This window comes from Ochotona princeps, chromosome 10, assembly GCF_030435755.1.
Source record: "Ochotona princeps isolate mOchPri1 chromosome 10, mOchPri1.hap1, whole genome shotgun sequence".
NCBI classification, from domain to species: domain Eukaryota; kingdom Metazoa; phylum Chordata; class Mammalia; order Lagomorpha; family Ochotonidae; genus Ochotona; species Ochotona princeps.
The window spans coordinates 59,121,428-59,140,557 of record NC_080841.1 but is presented as its reverse complement, the minus strand read 5'-3'; the positions used below and the strand labels follow the sequence as shown (position 1 = coordinate 59,140,557).

At 44.4% G+C, this 19,130-nt stretch overlaps 1 protein-coding gene across 1 annotated transcript in view; it reads left to right on the top strand.

Annotated features, from left to right (window-relative positions):
- The window catches only part of TAF3 (TATA-box binding protein associated factor 3), a 191,726-nt gene extending 189,049 nt beyond the window's left edge, over nucleotides 1-2,677 (top strand). Inside the window, exons 6-7 of the mRNA XM_004588508.3 lie at nucleotides 597-703; nucleotides 1,782-2,677. Coding sequence (XP_004588565.2) covers nucleotides 597-703; nucleotides 1,782-1,896 — 222 coding nt within the window. The 3' untranslated portion in view covers nucleotides 1,897-2,677. The remainder of the gene's footprint in view (nucleotides 1-596; nucleotides 704-1,781) is intronic.
- The last annotated feature ends 16,453 nt before the right edge of the window (nucleotides 2,678-19,130 follow it).

Sequence of the window (19,130 nt, the reverse complement as noted above, 5' to 3'; positions counted from 1 at the left end):
ATAATGTTTAAAGGTTGAGCTCTTTGGCCTCCTGAGTCTCTTATTTCTTCTGTGCCGTAGTTGATTGTACTTTACCAAAAATGTCATAAAGGGAATGGAAAGTTACTTAGTAACAACTCTTTTATATCCTTGATGTTATCAGCTAGTTCAAGAGAAGGGTTTGGCTAATAAGTAATAAGGCGATGCATGTACATTTGCCTGTATATATTAATCCCATGCCTATGAATGTGACTGAGGAAACTACATATAGTTTTGTGTAGCTCAAACAAAATTCATGTCACTGCCATAAAGGTAAATCTGTGGTTATAGGATTTTTTATATGAAAGGGGTTATAGGTCATTCCATGCTCAGAGATGATTGGTTACAAATCGCCTTGTTTTTTGATGACTTAAAAGAAAGTTTAGAATATTCATTAGCAATGTCACTATTGAGCAATACTTAGCACTGTTTTCTTTTCCTTGTTCTAGAACGTTTTTTGTTAAATTGGTCTGTTTATTAAGTTTACTGTATAAAGAGGTGATTCTTACCTGACCTGTTTTTGGATCTTTCCCCCATTCTATCTCTGCTCTTGCTGCCTCTGCTTTTAAAACCATCAGATCCAAGACGAGTGGGGCAATCAGATTTGGATCTGTCCTGGGTGTAACAAACCTGATGACGGGAGTGCCATGATCGGTTGTGATGACTGTGATGACTGGTACCACTGGTGAGTACCCTAGAGTAACACCCACCCCCGCCCCAGCCACAGGGTGCCACTGGCCAGAGGGTCAGCACAGGGCACTCCTGGGAGGAGGGCTTGACAGCGTGGGTTCGTGATTTTGTACCAGGCCTGCTACTGTCCAGTTTAGGGAGTCAGATCTCAGACCTGTAAAATGTAATTAATTGCAAAAACCAAGAATCTCTCTTGTTGTTGTTGTGTTGTTGCTCAGCGCAGTCCCCAAATGTTCCCATATCTGATCTCATTCTTTTTTTTTTTAAGATTTATTTATTTTTATTGGAAAGTCAGATATACAGAGAGGAGGAGAGACAGAGAGGAAGATCTTCCGTCCGATGGTTCACTACCCAAGTGGCCACAACGGCTGGAGCTGAGCCAATCCAAAGATAGGAGCCAGGAGCTTCTTCCATGTCTCCCACATGGGTGCAGGGTCCTAAATCTTTGGGCCTTGCTTAACTGCTTTCCCAGGCCGTGAGCAGGGAACTGGATGGGAAGCAGGGCCTCCAGGATTAGAACCGGTGCACAAATGGGATCCCGGGCGTGTGCAAGGCGAGGACTTTAACCACTATGCTATCATGCCGGGCCCCCATTCTTCTTCTAACACTAAGTAAACAAAAGGACGTCCAGGAGCCCCACTCTTCTTCCCTTGCAGTCCTGTTGTACTTAGAGGCTGCAGTACTTCACTTTGAGGCGGTCACTAAAAACACAGCTGTTCTGGTTTTTCTAAACTTCTTCAACAGTTCTCAAAAACTGAAGACTCTGTATCAAAATATGTGCAGATAATCTGGTTTTATCTTTAAAATGTCATATATAAAGAGATAGAATCCTGTTCAGTTATGATATATGATATTAAAAAAAAAAAACATTACTCAGAAGAATCATTCTATTTCTAACTGAAAGCATGAATGAAGTCATTAGTCTCTCCAGGAGTACCTATATAAGAGGGATTATATATAATTATAATAATCCAGATGCCCCATGCTAGTGCTACAGAAATTAGAGCTGTTTTAATTTAATTCGTGTGCATATGTATAAAACATGTTCACCTGGATTTGTTTGGACCCTCTAGGCCCTGCGTTGGAATAATGGCTGCCCCCCCAGAAGAGATGCAGTGGTTCTGCCCCAAGTGTGCCAACAAGAAGAAGGATAAGAAGCACAAGAAGAGGAAGCACCGGGCACACTGATGCCTGCTCCCGGGGCTGGACTGAGAGCGTCAAGCCAGGCGGCTGCCCTGGCGCCACCTTCACCCCAGGATTCCAGTGGACCGTGACCTTGAGCAGGCTGAGGATGACACACCATCCCTTCTGAATTACACTGGCCTGTGGCTCCGCACCGGCGTGATGGAACAGAAACTCCAATGTGTGGCCTGAGGGCTGCCCACCTCCATTTTTCTATTACCAGTGACAAGTATTATTAATAAAAAGACCATACATCTTCCCATCTTCCCTTTTGATTTCCTTTATTCTCTCCAGGGCCTTTTCCTTAAGGTATTCGATGAGACGATAATGTGCAAATTGCCTTGACTGTAATTTAAGGATGATATCATCAGTCTGTATACAGTTTTCAACCCCTTTCCCTCTATAGTAAGAAAATCATAACATAACAGAAAACTCCAATTGGAGTGCCAGTAAATATTTTTGTGATGAGAATATATGAAGCTTCCCCCACCCACACCCCTGTTTTTAGTACTAACATGTAAAATGTTCACGCTTTTGTGAAATACCTTATATTTTTTAAGAAAAAGGTTTCTATCATGTCCTGTTTGCGTTTGTGCAAATTATTTTTGTTTACTCTGATGTGTTTTATATCTTCGTTGCATTCTAATTTTGCCCTTCTTTAAACTGCTGGAGTCTCTTCTCACTGCTTGTATATTTCATCAACTTGTATAAAAAAAAGCCTTCATACTAAAAGGTTTCCCCTAATGTAAATAATAAATATTTATGAAGTAGTTATTTTTTAAATTTTTATCGTGTTGAATTCTGGCTTTCTCTGAGATACACAGTGGTTTCAGCCCCATCTGTGCTGACTGCTGTCCAGAGGGAAGGAGGCCGAGGGGAGAGCCCGCCGCCCGAGGGGTTGGCTCCCGGCCGAGCTTGCGCTGCCCTGTGCACGCACAGCAGGCAGGGCGGGCGGCCCCAGGGCCCCAGCAGTGGGAAGGAAAACACGGCAAGGAAATCTAGGGTTTAGAATTTGAAATTGTTTTGTTTGTTATCTACTTTGTTTCTGTAAAATTTGTTGATTTAACTTTTATGAGAAGGACATGTAGGTTTCCATGAAAGTAAAAAAGAAAAAAAAAAGATAAAACCTACTGTGTCATTTTGTGTTGATATTGTTTTATTTCTACAAAGCTGTTCGTTGATGTTGTGCTTTATGGCTGAAATGAAGTATATTATGAATTTTTTTAAAACTGATCAAATTTCAGGGTATAACAAAACTTTATTATATTACTATGCTGTCCACTATTTATTATATGTTATAGATGTCTGAAAGTAAACCAAATATTTTATTTTTAATGTAAAAAACATCGAGTTTAACTTTATTAGCATATTTTAGCAACTTTGGAATAAATACAGAGTTTAACTTGATTTTGAAATAACCCCAATATGGACCATTATAGGTATCTTGAATGCTAGAATATGGGTTCTGAAGCTAAGACAAGTAAATTATCAGAAAATGTGATTTTTTTTATGTCAAACAGCTTGATATTGGTATATGAATTAGTCATACTTTAAAACATACTCTGTGATTAAAGAAATACAACTTTCTGCCATCAGTGTTAAATCTGTTAATAGTGGAAATGGAGTAGATCTTTTAAGAGTGCAGGATCTCATTGCCAAAGTTTTTCTATCCCTTCCAGAAAAAAAAAGCCCAACAACAAAACATCTGTGTTGAAATATGTGCTTTTGTTTTATGAATTGGAGGTCATTCTGAATACTTTATACAGTATTTTCACATGGACAGAATATACCCATTAGTGCTTTTTGGAGAGGGATGAGGGGTGGGGGGAAGTATGAAATAAAAACTTTTGGCTATTTCATAGTTTGCTTTTTCCATTTTCTTTATTCAGGGTTTAGTTCTTTGAGGCATGGTCAGTGGATCTAAAGTTGCCACGTTTAAATGAGCAGGTCGTGCTGCTGAAATAAGCAAGGAGGTGCCTATGTATCACTTTTCCCCAATCCCACTGTCTCGGAGACTTCAGCCCATACTACAGTTAAGGAATTTCAATCAGCTTGTTGTCCCTTGCTATTTCATGGTTGCTTTCCTAAATCCAGTTCATGATTTTATAAATGGCCTTTGCAATAATAAAACCAAAGAATCATTTTCAGGGGGCTGGAGAGCTCAGGGGATTAGTAATGGAATACAGAGCCTTTCACCTCTAGGTCAGTGAGTCGAAGCCAGTCCAGGTCACCACAGACAGACCAGAAGTTGTCGCTGTTAGATTCTGGTGAGCTTTTTATCTAACAGTCACCATCTTTAGGACTGCTCAGCGGCCTGTGTGAAAGGAACTGGTGGTCTCTTGCCTCCCGAGGATGTGGATTAGAAAATTAAACATCTGCGTGTCAAAGGAAAGTCAGAAAGTCGGGCCACAGTCATTCTCCATGGGAAGAAAACAAAACTTCATAAATGCTACAGACACTACAAAGGGATTGAAGATTTACTTTCCTTAATGAAGTCAAGCCACATGTAGAAAGAAAAAGCCCATATTGGGTGAAGGGACAGGGGTCAAAATGGGCAAGATAAATATAATCCACAGTAAACCTGGTGGGGGGGCAGGTAAACAGGAAAGAAAAAATGGGAGAAGGCAGTCGGAAGCAAAAGCAGGAATTTGAGAAACTTCTGGAGCTGAGCATGAGATACAAAAAGGAATGAGAGGTCTCCTCCTTGGGAGGGTGAGCTGCTTTCCACTGGAGAAGACCATCAGTCCTGACTAGTTTGCATCTAACGCAACACTGTCATTCGAAGCACATCTAGAGAAGTGGTGCAGGGGAGAGCCACATTCCATCGGGCTCAGGACAGACCCTCACCCCCACGAGGCCCCCCGAGAAACTCTGGTGGGTTCAGGGCAGTACTAGGCCTGCAGCGCCAGGTGTAGCTGGCAGAGCCTGCTTTCCAAGGCTCATGAGGTGTTTCCTCTTCCAAAGGTGTGTGCTGCGAAGCACAGTGCGGGTCTTTATCCTCGGAGTGATTTGTGGGTTCCAAATGTCCTGAAGAAAATCAGAGGGCATCAGAGCCTTCTGACTTGGTCGGGCTTTTTTCAGAGATAAAATATAGTGCATTACTCGACTGTATCACCTAAACGGCCTTTGTTCGCCTTTCAATAGGATGATTAAACAAAGACCTACTAACCAAATTCAAGTATAAAATGAACACTGAGATATGGAAACCTTACCTCTAAGAATGCTAATGAATGAAGTTCACTGAAGGCATGCTGGCTAAGTTTTCAATACAAATAGTTTTATGCCCAATCTCTTTAGATCATAGCAGTTTTCTTTAGCAGTTCAAGTCTAAAAGTAGATGAGTTACCTTGACTGAAGAATGAAATAGATAATGTCCTGAATAATGTCTCTTTCCACAATGCTATCAGTCATTCTGCTAGAGAACGATTTCTTTGAGAATCTTCCATTAGTTGCAGCCTAAAAAGTACAAAGTACTCCGTCTGTGCCAGCCAAGGGAGGGCTTCAAAATTAGAGATTCAGCTGAGCCGTGCAACAATTGATTCTTCAATTCATTTGAATACAATATTTAGCCTACATAGGAATTAGAAAATCATTACTAGTTTTTTCAGTCTTTTATTCCAGACAACTCAGATTTTCATTTTGTTTGTACAATGAGAGTGTTAAACATTGTCAATCCTTTCTTCCCCATTTGTTGGGAATATTTTGTGAAAGAGGCAGTTTTCAGAATCCAAGTTCATTTCCAGCAGTCTGGGCACTGAGACACTCCAGTATGTATGCAGATTGTTCTTTGCCCTCTTCTTCTTTTCTAAGATTTATTTTTCTTTGAAAGGCAGAGTTGGGGAAAAAGGGAGAGATCTTCCATCTGCTGGTTCACTCCCCAAATGGCCACAACTGCCAGAGCTGGGCCAATCCAAAACCAGGAGCCAAGAACCTCTTCCAGGTCTCCCACGCGGGTGCAGGGTCCCAAGGCTTTGGGCCATCTTTGAACGCTTTCCCAGACCACAAGCAGGGAGCTGAGTGGGAAGTGGAGTAGCTGCAACATGAATGCACCCGTAAGGGATCCCAGTGCTTGCAAGGTGAGGATTAAGCCACAGAGCCATCATGCCAGGCCTGCAGTGTGTGTTTTTCATCTGTTAGTTCCTAAGGCAGTTAAGGCAAATAGTTGGTAAGTTTTTATTTTATTATAAATATTCAAAGGCATAGAGCTCTGTTAACATTCATTAGCACTTGTAGTCAGAGGTGAAAAACTGAGGGCATGAGTCAACACTGTGGCATAATAAGCTAAGACGCCACCTGCAGTGCAAATAGCCCATATGGGTGCTGGTTCATGTCTGGCTGCTGCAGCTCCCATCCAGTTCCCTGCTTGTGGCCTGGGAAAGCAGTTGAGGATGGCCCAAAGCCTTGGGACCCTGCACCTGCATGGAAAACCTAGAAGAAGCTCCTGGCTTATGATTGGTTCAGCTCTAGACATTGCAGCCACTTGGGAAGTGAACTGGGGACAGAAGATCTTTCTGTCTATACATACTCAACAAGACTTAAACATGCTAGTAAATGAATGGGTTTTCAAGACTGCAGTGTATTTTAGGTACTTAAACCTATTCTGTAATTTCCTGTTGTGTCCTTCATCAGTGTTTTATTGACCTTTTGAAATCTTTAGGAGATTTTGGTTTTGTTTTCTTTTTTGATTAATTAGACATTTAAGACAATACTTTTTAAATTTGTTGTATTTTCTTTTTTTAAAGATGTAATTATTTTTATTACAAAGTCAGATATACAGAGAGCAGGAGAGACAGAGACGAAGATCTTCCATCTGCTGATTCACTCCCCAAGCGGCCCCAACAACCAGAGCTAAGCCGATCCGAAGCCAGGAGCCAGGAACTTCCTCCAGGTCTCCCATGTGAATGCAGGGTCCCAAGGCTTTGGGCCGTCCTCAACTGCTTTCCCAGGCCACAAGCAGGGAGCTGGATGGGAAGTGGGGCTGCCAGGATTAGAACCAGCACCTATATGAGATCCCGACATGTTCAAGGCGAAGAATTTAGTCACTATACTATTGTGCCAGGATATAATTTATTGTAATATTTTCATTTGAAAATCATTTTTACACAGGGAAGGAGAGACAGAGAGGAAGAGCTTCTGTCCACTTGTTCACTCCCAAAGTACCCACAACCACCAGAGCTGGGCCAAGCCAAAGCAAGGAGCCAGGAACTTCCTCCACATCTCCCATGTGGATCCAGGGTCCCAAGGCTTTGGGCTGTCCTTGACTGTTTTCCCAGGCTACAAGCAGGGAGCTGGATGGGAAGTGGAGCTTCCGGGATACAAACTGGCACCCAGATGGGATCCTGATGCATGTAAGGCGAGGCTTTTAACCACTAGGCTGCGATGCCAGGCCCTGTATTTTTCTTAATGTCAAAGGCAGTGCAGCAGTGAGATGCAGGCAGAGAGATCTTCCATCCTCCAACTCACTCCCCAAATGCCTCACCAGTCAAGGCTGAATCAGGCTGAAGCCAGGAGCCAGGAACTCCAGTGGGCTCCCATGTTGTTGGCAGGGACCACATACTTCAGTCAACACTTGCTACTTCTCAGGACCCCAGAGGGAAGCAGGCCCATGGGTGAGGCTCTGTGTGAAGAAATGCCACACAATGGGAGGACTTCTGAGCACACCTCCTGCCTCATAGCACACCAGGTCATCTCCCCAAGCCACAGGGATGCTGAAAACCGACTCACAGGCACCTAGAGAGTACGTGTTTCTGATCAGACATGACCTGAAGCCGATGGGTGTTGGCTTACCGTACAATGTGACTGGTTTCTGGGAATTGAGTTGGATAAGCCAAAGCAGCGCTGGCTTTTTGATGAGTGTCATGGAGTATGTTAATGCTTCCGCTGCACGTGTGCGTGTCTTCCTTTGCAGTCGTGTTCCTGCCTTTAACTGAGTGTTTAGGACTGTACAGCCATTGGCCCAGATCTAGGCTGGTATCCCAATTGTCACTCAACTGCTGTGTGAACATAAACCATCGAATTTCACTGATTCTGTTTCATTCCCTATAAAAGGAAAATAAGAACATGTGCTGTGGACTGCTGTAACGTTAAATGAAATCATGCGCAAAGTATTTTGAAAATCTCAACAAGTGGCACCACTGCCATCTAATTGTGGCTTTTTAAAAATGTAATCCACGATTAAGATGCATTATTTTGCTCTCTCAGCGATTTGCTCAGTGTTTCTGTGGACTCTATGCGTCTCTCCAACTCTGGCTTTCACCGAGTGAGTGGTTGGATAAGACATGAACAAGCCAGTTTTTCCTACAAATTATTTGATCATTTGACAGAAAAAAAAAAAATCAGAGGGCAGAAACACTTCCTCCCGGTGCGCTTTTTCTCCTGAGTGGGTGGTCCAGGTCAATGTCACACACATCCGCCTGGTGAACAGGGCTGGGGACGTGGTAAGTGACCCAAGAAACACATCCATTAGCAAGACTGGTGTGCTTGCTAAGGTCGGTAGGCTGCTAGTCAGCACACGGTTGCTTCAGCACTGGTGTTTCTCATCATCACAGCACATTGGCTCAGAGAAGCAAAGGGAAGAGTCCATCACAGAGGAAGGCCAAGCCTGGCTCCTCCTACTGTCAGCGGATCCAGGAACGCTCTGCAATAACCTCACAACTTCATGCAGTACATGAAGTGGCTTCAGTAAGAACCCAACCTAATCTTCCAAGGAGCGGACTGCTCCAGGCTTTTTTTTTGTTTTGTTTTTTTAAAGATTTATTTATTTTATTACAAAGTCAGATATACAGACAGGAGAAGAGACAGAGAGGAAGATCTTCCGTCCGATGATTCACTCCCCAAGTGAGCAGCAACGGGCCGATGTGCGCCGATCCGATGCCGGGAACCTGGAACCTCTTCCAGGTCTCCCACGCGGGTGCAGGGTCCCAATGCATTGGGCCGTCCTCAACTGCTTTCCCAGGCCACAGCAGGGAGCTGGATGGGAAGAGGAGCTGCCGGGACTAGAACCGGCGCCCATATGAGATCCCTGGGCATTCAAGGTAAGGACTTTAGCCGCTAGGCCACGCCGCCGGGCCCAAGCTCCAGGCTTTCTAAAAGTGGTCCTGCTGTAGAGATGCCTCGATGGATGCAGTACACCCACACTTCCCTTCTCCACACATGCATGACTGTCCCTGCAGTCATTAATGCGGATTTCAGGCTCTTCTGCAGGTGCCCCTGTGGGGAAGGAAGTGTTAACCTCTGTACTGTCCAGGACAAGACCCACTGCCATATGGGACTGGTGAGCTCTTGAAATACGGCAACTCTAGCTTTGAAACTGAGTTGTTTTTTTAATATATTTTTACTTATTTAAAATACATTGATTTTACTTGAAACAATTGTGGAAACAGAGAAAGATCTTCTATTTGCTGCTTCACTCCCAAAGTGGTCACAGTAGCCAGAGGTGAGCCAATCTGAAGCCAGGAGCCAGGAGCTTCTTCTAGGTCTCCCGCATAGATGCAGAGGCCCATGGCTTTGGGCCTTCCACTGCCGCTTTCCCAAGCCATAAGAAGGGAGCTGGATCTGAAATGGAGCAACCAGGACTTGAACTGGCATCCGTATGGGATGTTGGGGCCACAGGTGGAGGCTTAACTTACTATGCCACAGTGCTGGCTGTGAAACTGAATTTTTATGTCACTTAATTTTAATTAATTTAAATGGCCTCCAGGGACAAGTAACTACCACACTGCACAGTTGAGCTCTAGAGCATTGCAAATGCATGCATTGCTTGCTGCGTGTGACTATCCTAATCTTCCCCACAGCTTGGAAGTAATCTGGAATAAAATATGCTAACTGCCCAGACACACTGCCTAATTAGATGGCCTCACTCTTTTCTTTCCCTTTTTTTTTTTTCAAGATTTATTTTTATTGAAAAAGCAGATCAGATTTATGGAGAGGATAGACGGAAAGATCTTCCATCCACCAGCTCATTCCCCAAGCGACCGCAACAGCTGGAGCTGAGCTGATCCAGAGCCTGGAGCTTCCGTCAAGGATCCCACATAGCAGCAGGGTCCCAAGGCTTTGGGTCTTCCTCCACTGCTTTCCCAGGCCACAAGCAGGGAGCTGGATGGGAAGTGGAGCAGCCAGGATATGAACCGGCGCCCATATGGGATCCTGGTACTTGCAAGGATTTAGCCACCAAGCCATCATGCCAGTGCCCAATCTTACTCTTTAATGGTTTCAGCACTCTCATGTTGACACCCTGAGCCCTATAGCAGTTCCCATAGATCTAACATGTTGTTTGAGACCTGGACAGTTAGAAACAAATGATTTCTAAGTTGCCTACTGCAATATCAGTTGAGAGTTGTAGCGATACGTGTGTTATGTAGATGGAATCAACAAAAATTACTTATTCCTAATTATTCTTAAAATGTGAATTTTGTTATATTAATACAAAGCAAACGATTAAAGTCAAATGAAGTCATATGAGTCATCTTTTACAGGTTGGTTACTTCACACAAGAGCAATAGAAGGTAAGATATGGGGCCAGGGCTGTGGCATGGCGGTCTAAGACTCCACCTTTGGCCCCTGCCTTCCATACTCTTCTAAGTCCATGCTGCTCCACTTCGGATCCAGCTCCCTGGTTGTAGCCTGGGAAGGGGGTGGAGGATGGCCCAGGTCCTTGGACTCTGTACTCGCATGAGAGACCCAGAGAAAGCTTCCTGGCCCTGACTTTGGATCTGCACAGCTCTGGCATGGCAGCCATTTAGGAAGTGAACCTGAAGAACAGTGGATGGAAGATTCATTCTCTTTCCCTCTCTCTCTCTCTCTCTCTCTCTCATTCTCTCTGTAATTCTTTCACATAAACTCTGTTGCTTTAAAAGAAAGTAATGTGGGCCCAGTATATTAACCTAGTGGCTGAAGTCCTCACCTTGCATGCAGTGGGATCCCTTATGGGGCACTAGTTCATATCCTGACTGCTCCACTTCCCATCCAGCTCCCTGCTTGTGTCTTGGGAAAGCAGTCCAAGGATGGCCCAAACCCTTGGAACTCTACATTCATGTTGGAGACCTGGAAGAAACTCCTGGCTCCTAACTTCAGATAAGCTTAGCTCTGGCCATTGTGGTCACTTGGGGAGTGAACCAGTGGATGGAAGATCTTTGTTTCTCCTTCTCTCTGTAACTCTTATTCTCCAATAAAAATAAATAAATCTTTCAAAAAAAAAAAAAAACACAGGAGAAGAAAATGGCCCCACACAGAGTAGTAACCCCTCACTTGCGCAGCAGGGGTGGGAGAGCACGGAGCTGCTAAGAGCTCCTTTGCCAACACATGTCTGTATGCGTCTGTCTCTTCTGAATTGCAGGAAGTTGGGCAAGACCGGTAAAATAGCATTGATATTAAAAAAAAAAAAAAAGCTTTATTTTTAGGTCCAATGTGAAGGTTCCATGGCTAAATGGTCACCCTGCAAGCACTGGGATCCCACATGGGTGCTTGTTGCCATCCTAACTGCTCTACTTCTCATGCTTATGGTCTGAGAAAGCAGTAGAAGATGGCCAAAGTCCTTGGGACCCTGCACCTGCATGGGAAAAGCTCCTGGCTCCTGGTTATAGATCGGCTGAGCTCCAGTCGTTGGGACCACTTGGGGAGTGAACCAGCAGACGAAAGATTCTCTCTGTCTCTCCTTCTCTCCGTAAATCTGACTTTCAAATATAAAGAAATAAATCTTAAAAAAAAATTGAAAGCCCATAGATTTCTCATGATGTTCATAATGCACAGTTTTTCTTTTTAAGATTTATTTATTTATTTGATGGATGGCAGAGTTACAGAGAGAGATGAAGTGACACAGAGAGGGACAAATGATGATGGAGAGAGACGCTCAGAGAGACAGAGAGAGAGAGACATCTTCCACCCACTGGCCCACTCCCCGATGGCTGCAATGGCCTTAGTTGGGCAAGACTGAAGCCAGGAGCCTTCGCTGGCTTCTACATGGGTGCAGGAGCCCCAGCACCTGGGCAATCCTCCACTGCTTTCCCAGGCCACTAGCAGAGGGCGGGATAGACCTGAACAGTGGATGCCAAAGCTGCAAGAGGGGGATCAGCTTGCATGCCACCATGCTGGTTTCCTGTGTATGTATTTATACATATAAATACATATATGTGTATAGATTTGTATAATATATGTATATATTTAAGGTTCATGGAGTCAGCATTGTGGCTTAGTAGGCTAAGCTGTCATCTACAACTGTCATCTCATTGGGTGCCAGTTAGATTCCAGGCTGTTCCACTTCTGATTCAGTTCCCTGCTTATGCACCTGGGAAAACTGTAGAAGATGGCACAGGCTGTTGGCCCCTGTACCTACCTGGGAGACCCAGGAGAAGCTCAGGCTCTTGGCTTCAGATCAGCGCAGATCCAGCCATTGTGGCCGTTTGGGGAGTGAACCTCGGAATGGAAGAGCTAACTCTTCCCGTAACTCTGCCTTTCAAATAAATAAACACATATTTAAAAAATTTAAATATCGTATGAATGGCTGCTTTGCATCTTAATTATATGCATCTCTGTCCTCATAGCCACAGAAAGCCTGGCCTAGGCCTGAGCGTTGTGGCCATTTGGGAAGTGAACCAGCAGGAGAAAATCTCTCTCTCTCTCTCTCTCTGTCTTCCTCTCTCTTTCTACCTCTACCTAGCCCCCTTGTTTCTACTACAGAGGCACCTAGACAGCCTTGGGGTGCCTGGGGACTCAGGCTGGAGGCCGGTAGAGTGCAGTGGCCCTGGAAACGTCCCCATGTGTTTGGAGCCCAGGTGGGCGGTCGATGGCAGGATGTGTGTGTGTGCTAGGGCCCCAGGCTGACATGCTGCCGTGATCTTCTGGTAGACTGGGCTGTGCACTTGTTAACATGCTTGAGATGCAACTGGGCAGGCTGGCACGTGTGGCAGAGGACTGGCTGTGGGATCCCAGGGCTCCAGGTCAGCACCCTGCCCACCAGAAGACCAGGCTAGGAAACCCATGTGCTCGTGGGCACAGGGACTGTGGATTGATCAGGAGACAGGATATGGCACGTGTGTGGGGGCACTGTTGAGGAAGTACATTGCAGGTAAGGAATGACTTCTGCCAACAAGGCCACTGTGCTTGCAGATAAGTGAGGGGGCTGAGGCCGAGCAGTTTTGGAGGAGGGAGGCTAGAGGAGCTTTGTGGGTCAGACTGATATACCTGCCCAAGCGGGAGACCTGAGCTGTGCTAGTTAGCACTGACCACCCACCGGTGTACGTATAGGCTGATGTGGGTGACAGACTGAGCCAGACCCCTATATTGGCTGGCACACACAGGAGCCAGGTCTGGGGTCACCTCAGCTGAGGTTTCTTTGAAGACTCCTTGCCTCCCCCCACCAACAACTGAGCCAGTGGACTCCGACTTGTAACTGTGGAGAGAATTTTAGAATCTGTGGTCTGACCACGGAATACATGAGTCATAACTGGGCCTCCTTAGTTGCTAAAGCTTGTGCAGTGGTCAATATGCCCAGATGCACATGGGGGATATGGCAGCCCACTGGGACCTACAGAGGACATCTGGCACCATAGCAGAGGATGGAGAGCAGAACAGATTGAACAACTCTCCCAGCCAAGCACTGACAGCAAGCATTTGGGTGGGTGGAGATGCTAGGCAGACTACGTCAGCCAATGGACCTTGGGAGGATTTCCTCATCTTTGGAGCAATGAAATTGGCAGCATTTTCAGAACTGTCAAAAAACCACTTGAGCAGAACCTTTAGAGCATGCTCCACACTGGGAACCCTGGGCTGCTCCACTTCCCCAGGTACTGAGGAAAGAAGAAAACGATCGGGAACAATTGTCTCATCCACTTTCTCCTATCCCTCAACCCTTCCCACCCTAATCAGTGGTCCACATGGGCATATGTCCTTCTCAACTACGTAGACATCATCAAAAATAAATTTTTGCTTGTGAAGCAGTAAGACAGAGAGCTCTTTTTCTATACCTTTTTTTTTTAAGATTTTTTATTTTTATTACAAAGTCAGATATACAGAGAGAAGAGAGACAGAGAGGAAGATCTTCTGTCCAATGATTCACTCCCAAATGAGCCGCAACAGGCCGGTGCGCGCCGATCCGATGCCAGAAACCTGGAATCTCTTCCAGGTCTCCCACGCGGGTGCAGGGTCCCAATGCATTGGGCCGTCCTCGACTGCTTTCCCAGGCCACAAGCAGGGAGCTGGATGGGAAGAGGAGCTGCCGGGATTAGAACCGGCGCCCATATGGGATCCCGGGGCATTCAAGGCAAGGACTTTAGCTGCTAGGCCACGCCGCCGGGCCCTATACCTTTTTTTTTTTTTAAAGCTTTATTTATTATTATTGGAAAGTCAGATTTACAGAGAGGAGTGACAGAGAGAAAGATCTTCCATCCCTTGGTTTACTCCCTAAGTAACCACAACAGCCAGAGCTGAGTTGATCAGAAGCCAGGAGCCAGGAGCCAGGAGCTTCTTCCAGGTCTCCCTTGCAGGTACAGGGTCCCAAGACTTTGGGCTGTCCTTGACTGCTTTCCCAGGCCACAAGCAGGGAGCTGGATGGGAAGTGGAGCAGCCAGGATATGAACTGATGCCCATATGGGATCCCAGTACATGTAAGGTGAGGACTTTAGCCATTAGGCTACTGTGTTAGGCCCAAGACAGAGAGCTCTTACCCTATGGTTTACTCCCCAAATATCCACACCTGCACAGCTAGGCTTGTGCCAAAACCAGGAGCTCAATCCAGGTTTCCCCTGGGGTGGCAGACACTTAACCAGTTGTGTCTTCACCTGCTACCACCCAGGGCTGCCATTGGTAGGAACTGGGAACTGAAATCCAGTATGGGACATGGGGATTTCTAATAGGCATCCTAATTGCTATGTCAAACAGCTGCCACTTTTTATATTAAAAAAATCAATTATTTATTTGAAAGAGAGAGAGAGAGAGAGAGAGAGAGAGAGAGAGAGAGCGAGCTTCTTCTGCTTGCTCAGGGCTGTTCCAGGGTGAAGCCAGGAGCTGGTTTCATCTGACTCTCTCAAGTAGCAGGTAGGGACTCACCCCTCAAACTGGCTCCACTGGCCATCAAGAGATAGCTACAACACTGACACCACTTTTTTTTTTAATAACTGTGAGTAAAAGTGTCCTGCTATGGAACTTTTCACTGGTGTTATGTCAATACTCAAAGAGTTGCTGCTGAGTTTAGAGCACTCAGACTATACGCTTTTGGAATAGGGATCCTCAACCTATCTATATTTGTGTATGATTTTTGCATTTGCAAGGTTTGCTGACATAAGTCACATTAAATGTATGCAGTGTATGTGGGAATAAGAAGTGCGATCGGTAAGGGGCTCAAATATGTGTTAAAGATGTATTAAAAAAAGATTTATTTACTTTTATTGGAAAGACAGATTTACAGAGAGAAGAAACAGCAAGGAGATCTTGCATCCACTGACTCACTCCCCAAATTGTCTTTGCAGCTCGAGCTGAGTGGACTTGAAGCCAGGAGCTTCCTCTGAGTCCCCCTCATGGGTGCAGGATCCCAAGTCACTGGGCCATCCTTCACTGCTTCCCACACCACAAGCAGGGAGCTGGATTGGAAGTACAATGATTGGGACACAAACTTGGGCTCATATAAGATATGGCACTTTAGGTGGAAGATTAGCCAACTGAACCAATGCACCAGTCCTAAAGATATATTTTACTTGAAAGTTAGTGAAGGAGAGAGAGAGAGAGAGAGAGAGAGAGAAACCTTCCATCTGCTGGTTTAAGTTTACTTCCCAGATAGTCTGAACAGCCGGAACTGAGCCAATTTGAAGCCAGGAATCAGGAGTTTCCTCCGTCTCCTACAGAAGTGCAGGGACCCAAGGACTTGAGTCATCCTCCACTGTTTCCTAGGCCATAAGCCAGAAGCTGGAGCTAAAACCAGCATCCATGTGGCATGCCAACATCACAGACAGAGGATTAGCTTACAGCACATCCACACCAGCCCTGCAAGCTCATATTTTTTAATGAAGTTGGTAAACATCACATTAATGCTGAGACATCAGAGGAGAAATAAAATGTCCAGAGCCGATGTCCTAAAAGGCCCAGGTGAGCAGTGTTTCCTGCCCCCAGCTCTCTGCTCATGTGTGATGGCAACCCGTGACACTGAGAGAAATGGACCCTAGCACAGCCCTTCACTTTCTTCCCTCGCATTCTCTGATGTGTTTTCACAGGCAAAGCCAATCTGTCATATTGACTGGAGAAATGTGCGTATCAGAAGAGCACTGTATGCAAAGGCAAGTGTTAAAAAAAAAAAAAGAACCACAGGTTTTAAAAAGCATGCTAGAGTTTCAGAAATTGTTTAGATTCAGGTGAGGGCACCAGTTCTTGAAGCCAAAAAAACAAAAGGGAGAAGAGGGGAAAAAAAATGAAACATTAATCACATTGTATGGAAGCCAACCCACTAATCAGGAATACAAAATATAGAGTGTTAAGATATTAAGGGGCTTTAAAAAAATGCCCCTGAATAGTGCCCGTGAAAGTCAACATTGCAAATCCCCTACCTCTCTGGCATCTAATCTGATGGAGCCACCCAATGGCTTCACGCAAGGTAAGTGGAGCCGGCTCACCTCGCAGGCTTTTCAATGGCCTTCTATTAAAAACCCCAGTCGAACTATCTCCTGGGATCGGCGTGGCGTTGAGTTGCCTCTGGCCCCAATTGCTTCAGCCGCCCCTGCAGCCAACCCCCGCTGCTTTGGACACCACCACGCGCTTGCCAAGTCCCCCCCAGTCTCTGTTTTCAAGGTCTTTGCTGAGAGTTGGTCACCCAGATAACCTGGTTTCCATGCTATTTACTGCCTAGGAAAGAGGAAGGGGTGAGCCCCACCCCCTTGGGATGTGAACTTAAGGTTCCAGGCAGTCTAAAAAGTCAAATCCGAGGCTTTCAAGATCCGGCTGCCCCATAGAGCAAAATCAGACGGGCGTTTTCTCTGGGAACCAAACGTGGAAATGAATCCCAGTGGCACTTTCTTATGTATGACACATTTTTCCAAAAAAACAGAAAGAAAACTTTCTTTGGCTCTGCAGTGCAACTTTAAGTTGTAGTTTTTGCAAATCGTGTTTTTTTCTTCATGAAAAACAAATCCAATTCCTCTTTATACTTATTAATTCAAACATCGTCCCACCAGAACCTCCATTTGCTGGTGGCCAATCTGCTGACATTTCTATCCCAGTATCACTTCTTCCATCAAAACTGAGCAGTCTGCAGGTCAGGGAAGATTGCAAAGTAAGGGTCAAACTCCCCCCTTCCTCCCCAACAAAGAAAACATTCAAATGATATTTCTAATCAAAATGACTCCCTTCTTTAAAAAAAGATGCTGTAAAAGATAACAGGGTAATCACACTTACTTCAACAGCTCAAAAATTTTCTTTGTACCTGGGTTTCTGAACCAGATGACTTCAACACACTTTAGGGTTTTCATTGTAAGTGGGTTCTGGCTACAGCTTTCTCTCTTCTCTCTCTCCTCTCTCTCTCTCTCTCTCTTATTTTTTTACTTTTATGGTACCATTCCATAGGCTCTGGGATTTCCTCTAGCCCCTCCCCCAACTTATTTCCTCCATATTGTTACAATGCTATAGCCCTTCATAAGCTATTGTAAGTCCTTCATTCTGTTGTTTAAGTGTGCCCTAGCATTGTTGGTACAGACAATGACAGATAGTACAGCATTCTATTATCAAGACATTTCCATCAGTTTCATTTGGAGTCCACCTTTGATTTGGAAGTAGAGATGCATACTGCATTATATCCTCACAACTGGACATGATAGTCTCCATTACGCAGTCACTATACATACCCTTAAATGAAAAGCCATAAAACAAAATCAACAATAGCAATAAAGAAAAAAACAAAAGATTTACAGCATCATGAAGTTAAGTAACATGCCATTGAATAACCAATGTGTTGATGAAGAAATGAAAAAGAAAACAGAAAAGCTTCTTGGAGAAAATGATGCTACTGTGTGATATATGAGTCAATGAAGAATTCAATAAGACTATGGTGAAGAAATGAAGATAAACACACTGTCAAAACCCATGGGTTGCAGCAAAAACGGTATTGAAAGCATTCTCAATCTTATAATTTGTATTCTATCAGAGTGAACATATAGTATCTGTTCTTTTGGGATTGACTTATTTCACTGTGCATAATGGTCTTAGTTTGGGATCATTTGGTTGCAAATTGAATAATTTCATTCATTTTAATGGCTGAGTAATATTCCATGGAGTAGATATACCACAGTTTCTTTAACCACTCTTCTTTGGATGGGCATCTGGGTTGTTTCCATGTCTTTGCTATTGTAGATTATGCTGCTGTAAATATAGGAGTACAGATGCCTTTCTCATGTGCAGATTTCATTTCCTTTGTATATATTCCTAGGAGTGGAATAGCTGTGGAGAGAAAGGTACCCTCCTTCACTGCTGGTGGGAGTGTAGGCTAGTACAATTACTGTGGAAATCAGTATAGAGAGTGCTCAGAGAACTGCAAACAACCCTGCCATATGACCCAGCTGGGTACAGTTTTATGCTGGAGCTCTACTAGAAGGACCATGTAACTCAGTAGAAAAGACAGCATTTAAACACTATTAAAAATATATTTTCCATTATATTCTATGATTATAATAGTCATTACATATAAATAGTAATTTCATATAAATAGGAATATAAATGTTAAAAGTAATATGTTAGTGAGATGAAAATCAATGTTGAATAATTGACCTGCAACCAGCCATGATGTGTACAAGCAAGTCAAGAAAAACCTTTTTGGAAAGTATGATTTAAGTATCTTTAAATTACTTTCTTCTTGTGTGTTCAAGTAGTCAATTTCATCTGATTTTCTTCTTTTATCTACCAAGTCAATCATGCTATGGAAATAAAACTGATTGGATTTATCAACAAAAAACGTAATAATTGACCTGAACTTTTAAAATTAGTTTCAGTCAAGAAAAAAAAACTGATCTATGGCTTTTAAAAATAAATCTTTTAAAAAAGATTAATTTAGGGCCCTGCATGATAGCATAGCAGTTAAAGTCCTCACCTTGAACCCACCGGGATCCCATATGGGCGCTGGTTCTAATCCCGGCAGTCCTGCTTCCCATTCAGCTCCCTGCTTGTGGCCTGGGAATGCAGTCGAGGACAGCCCAAAGCTTTGGGACCCTGCACCCATGTGGGAGACCTGGAAGAAACTCCTGGCTCCTGGCTCCTGGCTTTGGATTGGCACA